Genomic DNA, 10818 nt, shown 5'->3' on the forward strand with positions numbered 1-10818 from the left:
GCCAAGGCAAAAAAGCCATCAGCTCCTGCTGTAGAAATCACCTCTGATTCCCTTAGGGCAAGCCCCCAAACCTCCTCCTGGATGCCAGCCATCCCAGATCTTCCCCCCACATCAGTGACCAGCTCATAACTTCATCTCCCAGCTTCAGAAATCCTCTTGGGGTCCCCCAGTTAACAATCCAACAGCACCCTCTTTCTTCCTCCTGCTAAATGAGACTACAGTACCATGCCTTTCTTGACATCTCTTCTCTAGCAACAATGCCCAGACGGAATCCTTCCCAGCTCCCGGAAGCTGAGGAAAGTTCCATGTAAGGCTCTGGAAATCATAGGGGAAAACTCCACCCAAGTCTCATCTGGGAGTTTGAAAATATTCACTGAGGGTGGAGCGTGTTTTCTCTGTTTGTTAGGTTAGTTTGTTTCTGCCTCTTGAGTCCATTCCTCCTTCTGACTGAAGGCTTTCAGGCCATATGTCACCTTTCAACACACAGCCACTGTGGCCGTAGAGCTGTTCAGACAATGGGGAAATCCAGAAAAGATTTTGTCTTTTTTAATGGAGAAAGTGTATCCCTTTTTTTCAATAACCTCATTCTTAAAACTGACTGCACTGTTTCTAACCAGAATTTAAAATAAAAATCACTTGTGGGAAGAGAGCAGACCTGGAAACTTTCAGCTCAAGAAGTGAAAGTTTCAGAAAGTTTTGAGTGACTGAAAACAGGCAGTTAAGATGGCAAGTGATGGTCACAGCCACTCTCACAAGCATGGCTAACCACTGGCTAATGGGGAGGAAATAATGAGACTACAAACTTTGTCAGGGTGTTAATGCCAAGAATGAAGACGCATCATTCAGAGTGTTCCATGGGGGTATAACAAGGGGGAATGGCAACTTATTTCTAGTCTGAATTTGTCTAGCTTCAGCTTCCAGCTGTTTGTTGCAGCCATCTGTTGTCTCTCTCATTTTATATTCGATATAAACTCTGTGGGCCAGGGGTCATCTCTTTGTAATGGTCCCACAGTGCACAGCACAAGGTGGCTGGTGCCTGGGCGCTACCACGGTACAAATAAATTAAATTATAATAATGACAGGACTGATGTTTTCAGCTATGAACAGGAGACTGCCAGGGAAAGAGGGTGGGTCTGCACAAAGGCTACAGCTGTACCAGGTGGTGTGATAGATTGGATAATGTGAGTTCTGTAACTTCAGATTCTGATTTGCTTTGGGTACATCTGTGGATGACTGGTTGTCTGCTTTGGGGAAGCGGATTGTCATGTAACCATGGTAAAGCATCACAGAATGAGTCAATTTGTACTAACATTGAACAAAGAGCTTTACTAGAACAGGGGAAACAGTATTATCCCGAATACTGCCCTGCTTTGTCTCTGTTTGGTGCAGAGCTTCTGCCTCAAACTTTCCCAGACCCTCTCCTGCCTGGTTTTCTGCCACAGCTTTGGAGACAGTTTTCACATCCTCACAAGAAAGGCAGGAGCTTCCTTGGCCTCGCTATTTGCTTCTGTGTACTTTGCTTAATTGTATTTACCTTAAGGGTGGTAAATGTCCCACTTTCTACACTGCATGTGCAGAGATGGGGGATAGAGAGCCAAGGGAGCCCCTTGGGCTGGAACCATAGTTTCTTTCTCTATTTGTCTAGCACAGTAGGGTCTTACTCCATGACTGTGGCTCCTAGGTGCTGCAGTAATACACATAAATAATGACAATAATAATAGCTTTAAGCCATCATTGTGCTCCCCCATTTCCCAGAGCTGCTAAGGGGCCGGTGTGGCCCACGTGTGAGGTACAGCAGCAATGACAACTCCCAAGAGAATCTTGGTGTCCTCAGGGACCACAGCCACTACTGGCAGGCTCAGCCAAATCTCTTTTGGGGTTGGGATGCTGGGGAGTAAGGGCTTATCTACACAGGGAGACGGTAAAGGAAAGGTGTGGATATGCACTGCTATAGTTACACCCTATCTAATTCCCTGTGTGGACACACTTAAGCCAGAAGAGCCTTTTTCCAGTTTAGCTCATCTCCCGTTCAAACGCACAGCTACGCTGGTGAATGTCCCCATGCCCCCTAAGGCAGAGGCAGATTCGCTCCTTCCCCTGACCCTGGTAATAACAGGCAAAAGAAGAGCAGATAGTTGGGGGAAGGGGAGCTTGGGCACATCAGCTAGGCCAACATTTTCAAACCTGAGTGTCTGAAGTTAGGCGCTGAAAGGCACATTTAGGGAACTAAATCAGACAGGGTCTGCCTTCCATTGACCTCAACAAGAGCTGCAGGCCCTTCAACAATCAGCCCCAAATGCAGATTTAGAGACCCAGGGGATTTAGGAACACACGCCTCACTGAAAGCCAATGAGATTTATGCTCCCAATTCCCTCAGCTGCCTCACTTTAGATCCCAAATTTGGCAGTTTTGCCCCGACGCGCTCTGAAAATGAAGGTAGCAGCACTATTCCTCTACCTCACACAGGGCTTTGGAGGGGGAACCCATGAGCGGGAGATGGTCAGGTACTGCAATGAGCCTATGTAGTCTGTGCGGAAAGGACCCCTGCCTGGGCAGGAGAGATCTGGGTGCTGGAGTTTCTCTCCCCACAGGGAGGGGGGTGTCTGAGTCCAGGGGGGTCTCCCATTGGGGGCGGGGGCTGCCTTGGGGGGCGTCTGTCTTGACGCACTGTCCCGGTACTCACAGGAAGAAGAAGGTCTGGTTGCGGGCGGCAGGCCCAGGCGGTAGCAGCCAGTGGAGCCCGGCGGGCAGGGCGGCCCTGCTGCAGTTGAGCAGCCCCCGCTGGCACTGGCATGGGGCCGGGCAGGCGTTGCCGTGCGGCCCAGCGAGGGAGGCGGTGACAGCCACCAGCGGCAGGAGGAGGAGCAGAGGGGGCCGGAGCCCTGCCTCACTCATCGGGGCTCGGCGGATGTTGGGAGAACGGTAGCTGCTCCCTGTGGTTACCAAGCAACCAGACCCGCACGCCTGTCACGCGTGAGGCACAGCATGGCCCCGTGGGCTGCCCCTACCGCCAATGTCACCGCTGGACCCACTAGCCTCTGGCCCCATCAACAGCCATGGCCTGCCGGTGACCCCCCCCAGCAGTGAGGTCACCACGATTCTAGAGCGGCCCCTGAGCTCAGCAAGACCTCCGCAGAGCCCCCCGGGGCTTCCCACTCCAGGGACCAGGAGACCTTCACAAGCTCCCCACAGTGGAGAAGGGCCACAGGGCATGCAAGGGAAGGGGACCCAGCCCCATACCCACGCCCCGGGGGCACCAAGGAAATAGATCCCTCCAGGCAGCCGTCTCCTGGGCTGTGGTGGGATTCCTCTGCCCCACTGTGAGGATGGGGTGGGGCTGGGGTGGGATTCCTCTGCCCCACTGCGAGGATGGAGACACACAGAGAAAAGGGGGAAGGAAGCCTCTGGTACTGGTGGACAAGGACGACGTGTGGAGCATCCACAGGGAAGGCTCCTGTTCCTCCCCCTTTCCAGGCAGGATAAGAAATGGTAGAGACCCACTGGACAGAGTGGGCTATTGGCAGCCCTGCGAGGGGGTTGTGCACCCCGCCAGAAAAGGGGGAGCTGAAGGGAGATGGGGTTAGGTGGACCTCAGAGCCTTTGCAATATTTCACATTTTGTGTTTTCTCTTTGTTGATGGGCTGGTGCTCCCTGCCTCTGGTGAGCATTGGGAAAGTGGAGTGCATGGCTGTGGCAGATTAATGAGGGGAAATAGACAGACTGCAGAATGGAGGGAGGCAGAATGGATACCAAACATAACCAAAAGAAATGGCATTAACAAAATGTTTGCCAGCAGCACCTTGATTATTTTTCTGACCAGGCCTCACTTCCCTCAACCTTCTCAGCGAGTTGTCTCGTTACATTGTCTGCTCCTCCAGGAAAGGGCTGTATTGTTCCTAGGTTCACATGCAGTAGTTTGCACACTTTGGGGCACTACATGAACAAACAGGAATGCATAATATGCAGAAGCATCCAGCTGTGTAACTGCCCTCTCACCTGAGCTCATCAAAGCAGGGAGGGCAACCCATCTATCCTCCATTTTTCCTGAGAGTACCAAAAAGGGGAAGCCCCATCCTGCAGATATTGTTCTCATCTGAGCTTGCCAAATCAGGGACAGCCCTGGGAATGGTAGAAGTATGAGCACCAACAGTGAGACATCTAAGAGCAGGGCATCAAGGTTTCTTAGCCATGGCCCACCACTGTGGATCTGTCCTAGAGGAACCATGGATCTCATCACATGCAAAGAAAGAAGTAAGACTTGTCTCTTTTCAGTTGCTTTCTCACGATAATGGTCCAAGGAGAGCTCAGACTCTGATCAATGGGAGTTAGGCACCTAAATACGGGGGCCTCAGTTTCTAAACCCTGAAGACAAATGAAGAAAAAAGAAGGGAGTAGAAGGAAAAGGATCCAAGCACCCCCCCATGTTAAGCACAAGGAGAGAGAGAATACAGTCATTGTGACTACACCTCTACTCAGGTAACGCTGACGGATTGATCCCAAACCATCCTCACCCAAAGGCACTCAGAAGGGAAGAATGCCCTGTGACAATCTGATAATCCCTGGCCGCCTCAAATCAGGAGGGTCTGCAAGATGAACAGAGGGTTGAAGGCTGCAGCATGAGGCACAGCATTGCCAACTCCCAGGGTTAAAAAGTTGAGTCAGTTCCCCCAAATAATGAGATTTTAAAACATAATAAATGGAGGGGGGGTGCTCTTGATTTGCCTTCCAGTTTCTGAGTCTCTACGGGTCACTCAGATAATGTTTTCAAGCTTTTCTCTGCAACTGTGAGGCCAAAAATGTCTTTAAGCAGAGTTCCTCACATGAAAAAACAGTTACTCACCTTCTTGTAACTTGTTCTTTGAGATGTGTTGTTCATGTCCATTCCAATTCAGAGTTTTTATTCTCTCACCCACATCCCTGCTCCCTGGTGGTCTCGATGGTGAATGAAAAAGAGCGCCAGGACAACAGGCACCGGCTCCCAAGGCTAAGGAGGCTAAATGTATGGTCCTCTTTGGCAGGAAACTGTATGCTGCTGGGGACCTATAGCTGAGGATAGCCAACCAGGAGGTATAACTTTAACTCTTGGGAACACTACAACCAAATACAAAGAGATGCTCCTTGCGTCACGGATCACAATTGCATCCGTACTTGCTTTGACCTCACCAAGGTTCCAGCTCCACCTATTACGGCGCACTTGACGCGGGCTCAAGCCTCATCCACCGCTTTCCTGGCCCAGTGCCCATCCAGATCTGCAGAGTGGCGACCTGGCCATCCGTGCACACGTTTACTTCCCACTATGCCATCACACAGCATGCCAGAGAGGACGCAGCTTTTGGCAGGGCAGTTCTCCAATCAGTGGTTCCTTAATTCTGACACGACCTCCAGGAGAGAGCTTGGGAGTCCCCTGATTGGAATCGATGTAAACAAGCACCCAAAGAAGAAAAAAACGGTTACTTACCTTCTTGTAACTGTTCTTCAAGATGTGTTGTTCACATCCATTCCAATACCCACCCTCCTTCCCCTCTGTCGAAGTAGCCCCAAGAAGGAACTGGGTCATATATTGAGTGCCATGAAGGCACCACTCCAGGGGGCTCCCTAGCCAACCCAAGGGAAGCTGCTAAGGGAAAAGTTTTCAATGACCGTGCACACATCATGCACACATCTGATTGGAGTCAAAGTAAAAAAGCACTCAAAGAAGAATCTGGCTTTAATAAAACCACCAAATATAAGTGCTGGCAACAGTGGAGGTAGTTGATAAAAGCTCAAGTCTTAAAAAGGCTGAAGAACGTCCAGCTGCTCTGAAAATGATTTCATTCAATTTAAACTTAGGTTAGTTTCACTGATCAAACTGTGGCTGCACAGTTAACAGGCCATGAGAGACCCTCACAGATGTAAAAGCCAGTAAAGAAAGTGATGCTAACTACCAGACGCCCAGTGCAATAGACTACAATCTGTCATGAGAGACTGAAGTTGGGAGATCCCCAGCTACTTCAGCGAAGGCTGCCAGCTTCTTGTGCTATAGGCCATGGTTATTTAAGCAGGCTATAAACTACATAGGAAATGAGGAGAAGAGGAGCTTTAGTTTAACTCCAATAATCCAGCACATATTTCAACATGGGGAATAGGAAAGAAAAAGTTCAGTAACTTGATGTTTAACTACAGCTTCTCTTTCCGAAAAATTCCCCGTCATAGAGAATTTACCAGAGCTGTGGGGAGTCTGTTCCCGTAGTTAATTATCCCATTTTAAAAACCTGCATCTTATTTCCAATTTGAATTTTTCTAATTTCAGCTTCCATCCACGGGATCTTGCGATGCCTTTGCTGTCTAAAAAGACTCCTAATTGTTAGGGGCTTTCCCTTCACCCCTCCCCTGGTTCTTGTCACGCAGACAGAAAGCAGAACACCGCAAGTCTGAAGTGCAGGCAATGCAATGTTTATTGGGGTTAGTTTCAAGCAAACATATCCATAGCTCTGAAGCCACAGAGCCTTTACCCGTGTCCCGTTCCCACCTCCTCTTTCTCAGCAGGCCCAAATATACTTGCAGTGCACACTTCTGGCCCCACCCCTTATAACTTATGGTCATGTTCTGTTCTGGAGGGTCGTGAGTCTGTGGACTTGGTACCACCTCTTTTGTATCTCATGAGAGGGGTAAGGAGTGAGGTGGTGCTTCAGTCGAGGATAGGCTTTTCTTTGGCTTTTAGTTTTTCTTATGCCTCCCCCCTCAGCAGCCCTTGCCCCTCCGAACGGGTTGCTTGACCTTGGCTTGAGAGAGGAGCCAGGCTGCCTTCTAGTATACGCTCGTATATTAAACTCCCACTATACCCAGTAATTAAGTTCCCTCTATGCTGTGTGGCTGCACAGCAGGCTATAAAGGGCCCTGCAGCCACAGGGGCCTGGAGAGAAGAGAGGTGGGTGGTGGGCAGGGACTGGGGAGGGGAGCAAGTTGGGGCATGCAGGCCTCTCCCCACCCCCCTGAGCTCGTGCTGCCAGCAGGGAGAGGGCCGGGGGAGTCCTCTGGCCCCAGCCCTGGGGCAGCCTGAACCCCAAACTCCTCATCCCCGGCCCCACCCCAGAGCCTGCACCCTCAGCTGGAGCCCTCACCTGCCCCAGCCCTTGAGCCCCCTCCCACACCCTGAACCTCTCATCCCCAGCTCCACCATGGAGTCCTCAACCCCACATTCCAACCCTCTGCCCCACACCTAAGCACCCTCCCACACCCCAAACCCCTCATCCTGGCCAACCTCAGAGACCATACCCCTAGTCAGAGCCCTCACCACCCCAGCACACCAACCCTCTGCCCCAGCCCTGAGCCCCCTCCCACACTCTGAACCCCTTGGTCCCACCCCCGCCACACATCACCTCCATATTAGTGCACGTATTAAAATTCATCCTGCACATGGATATAAAAAATTATAGGGAACATTGCCCAGTAATACTTTTCTGCTGGGCTGAAGCAACAAACAGTGTCTTTGTGTTTTGTTCACACATATTAGTAAGGATATAAAAGTATCAAAAATCAAACCCAAAATTCTATCTTAGGCTAACAAACAGGCATATATACCAATACTAGTATATTTTCTCCTTGTGCAGATAGTGTAGACTGTGATCAAGTCACCTTGTAACCATCTCTTTGACAAACTAAACAGACCAAGCTCCTTCAGCCCTTCACTGGAAGGTATGCGTTCCAGATTTTGAATCAACCGTGTACCTCTTCTCCGAACTTTCTCCAACTTTTCAATAGCCTTTTTCAAGTGTGGATGCCAAAAGATGTCAGACAAAGGAGTTAATAGTAAAAGTGAAAGGAAAAGCACTGTTTTCTAGAAAATTTACATGACATAGTTGGCACCACAGAGACTTGGTGGGATAATACACATGACTGGAATACTGGCGTAGCTCGCTCAAGGACAGGCAGAGAAAAAAGTGATGAGGTTTTGCCATGTACATCAAACATGTATACACTTGTACTGAGGTTGAGATGGAAATAGGAAACAGATTTGCTGAAAATCTCTGGGTAAGGACAAAAGAGGTACAAAACAAGGGTGATGTTATTGTAGGGGGTCTAGCATAGACTACTTAACTAGGGAGAAGAGGTGGAAGAGGCTTTTTAAAAACAAAATCACCCAAAGCACAGGACTTGGTGGTGATGGGGGACTTCAACTACCCAGACATCTGTTGGGAAAATAACACAGCAAAGGACAGATTATCCAAAAAGGTATTGGAATGCATAAGAGACTTTTTTCATTTCAGAAGGTGGCAAAAGCTACTAGAGTAGAGGCCATTCTAGATTTGATTTTGACAAATAGGGAGGAACTGGTTGAGAATTTGAAAGTGGAAGGCAGCTTGGGTGAAAGTGATCATGAAAGGATAGAGTTCATGATTCTAAGGAATGATAGAAGGGAAAATAGCAGATTAAAGACAATGGATTTCAAGGAGGCAGACTTTCGCAAACTCAGGGAATTAGTAGGTAAGATCCCATGGGACACAAGTCTAAGGGAGAAAACAGTTCAAGAGAGTTGGCAGTTTTTCAAAGAGACATTATTAAGGGCACAAGAGCAAACAATCCCACTGCGTAGGAAAGACAGGAAGTATGGCAAGAGACCACCTTGTCATAATACAGAGATGTTCAATGACCTGAAAAAAACAAACAAACGAGTCCCACAAAAAGTGAAAATGAGGTCAAATTACAAAGGATGAATATAAAAAATCAACACAAGCATGTATGGACAAAATTAGAAAGGCCAAGCACACACGGAGATTAAACTAGCTAGGGACATAAAGGGTAACAAGGAAACATTCAAATACATTAGAAGCAAGAGGAAGACCAAGGACAGGGCAGGCCCATTCCTCAGTGAGGGAGGAAGGACAGAAAGAGAAAATGTGGAAATGGCAAAAAGTGCTAAATGCCTTTTTTGTTTCAGATTTCACCAAAAAGGTTAGTAGTGACTGGATGTCTAACATAGTGACCACCAGTGAAAATGAGGTAGGACATGAGGCTAAAATAGAGGAAGACCAAGTTAAAAATTAATCAGGGCAAATAAACACATAAAATGCTGCATCGATGGACCTGTGCCTCTTAGAGCTTTAATGAAGTTGCTCTATGCCAATGGAAGAGAGCTTTCCCATTGGCGTAGTCAATCCACCTCCTTGAGAGGTGATAACTATGTCAGCGGGAGAAGCTCTCCTGTTGTCATAGCGCTGTCTACGTGGGGGGTTAGGTCAATATAACTACGTCGCTCAGGGATGGGGATTTTTAACACCCCTCAGTGGTGTAGTTATATCGATACAGTTCTGTCAGGCAGACCAGACCTTAGACAAGTTAGATGTCTTCAAGTAGGCAGGGCCTGATGAAACACATACTAGAACACTGAAGAAGCTGACTGAGGAGATATATGAGTCATTAGCAATTATCTTTGAAAACTCATGGAAGATGGAAGAGATTCCTGTGGACTGGAAGAGGGCAAATACAGTGCCAAGCTATAAAAAGGGGAATAAGGACAACACAGACCTGTCAGTTTAACTTGAGTATCCAGAAAAATAACAGAGCAAATAATCAAGCAATCCGTTTGCAAACACCTAGAAGATGATAAACAACAGTGAACATGGATTTGTCAAAAAACAAATCATGGTAAACCAACCTAATAGCTTTCTCTGAGAGAGTAACAAGCCTTATGGATGGAAGGGAGGTGGTAAAAGTGGTATATCTTGACTTTAGTAAGACTTTGATACTATCTTGCATGGTCTTCCATAAACAAACTAGGGAAATACAACCTAGATGGAGCTGCTATAAGGTTGGTGCATAACTGGTTGGAAAACTATTCCTAGAGAGTGGTTATCAATGGTTCACAATCAAGCTGGAAGAGCATATTGAGTGGGGTCCTGCAGGGACTGGTCCTGGGTGTGGTTCTAGTCAATATCTTCATCAATGATTTGGATAATGGCATAGAGAGTACATTTATAAAGTTTGTGGATGATACCAAACTGGGAGGGGTTGCAAGTGCTTTGGAGGATAGGATTAAATATCAAAATGATCTGGACAACTGGAGAAATAGTCTGAAGTAAATAGGATGTAATTCAATACAGACAAATGCAAAGTACTCCACTTAGGAAGGAACAATCAGCTGCACACATACAAAATGGGAAATGAGTGCCTAGGAAGCAGTGCTGTGCAGAAAGGGATCTGGAAGTCAGAGTGGATCACAAGCTAACTGAGTCAACAGTGTACCACTGTTGCATAAAAAGCAAACATTACTCTAGGACGTATCAGCAGCAACGTTGTAAGCAAGACATGAGAAGTAATTCTTCCGCTCTACTCTGCACTGATAAGGCCTCAACAATTTCAGGAAATATGTGGACACACTGGAGGAAATCTGGTAGAGAGCAACAAGAATGCTTAAAGGTCTAGAAAACATGACCTATGACGAAAGATTGACAAAAATAGGTTTGTTTAGTCTAGAGAAGAGAAGACTGAGGGGAGCGGACATGATAAGTTTTCAAGTACCTAAAAAGTTGTAACAAGGAGGAGGATGAAAAATTGTCCTTAACTTCTGAGGACAGGACAAGACGCAATGGGCTTAAATTGCAGCAAGGGAGGTTTAGGTTGGACATTAGAAAAAAACTTCCTGTCAGGGTGGTTAAGCACTGGAATAAATTGCCTAGCGAGGTTGTGGAATCTCCATCATAGGAGATTTTTAAGAGCAGGTTAGACAAACACCTGTCAGGGATGGTCTGGATAATACTTAGTCCTGCCATGAGTGCAGGGGACTGGACTAGATGACCTCTTGAGGTCCCTTCCAGTCTTACACTTCTATGATTTGGAAAA

At 47.6% G+C, this 10818-nt stretch overlaps 1 protein-coding gene across 1 annotated transcript in view; it reads right to left on the reverse strand.

The window, feature by feature from the left end:
* Nucleotides 1–2895, reverse strand: part of LOC115639234 (leucine-rich repeat-containing protein 37A2-like) — a 67087-nt gene extending 64192 nt beyond the window's left edge. Inside the window, exon 1 of the mRNA XM_030541720.1 lies at nucleotides 2684–2895. Coding sequence (XP_030397580.1) covers nucleotides 2684–2895 — 212 coding nt within the window. The remainder of the gene's footprint in view (nucleotides 1–2683) is intronic.
* Nucleotides 2896–10818: the final 7923 nt, after the last annotated feature.

Source organism: Gopherus evgoodei, chromosome 23 (assembly GCF_007399415.2).
Source record: "Gopherus evgoodei ecotype Sinaloan lineage chromosome 23, rGopEvg1_v1.p, whole genome shotgun sequence".
Classification (NCBI taxonomy): domain Eukaryota; kingdom Metazoa; phylum Chordata; order Testudines; family Testudinidae; genus Gopherus; species Gopherus evgoodei.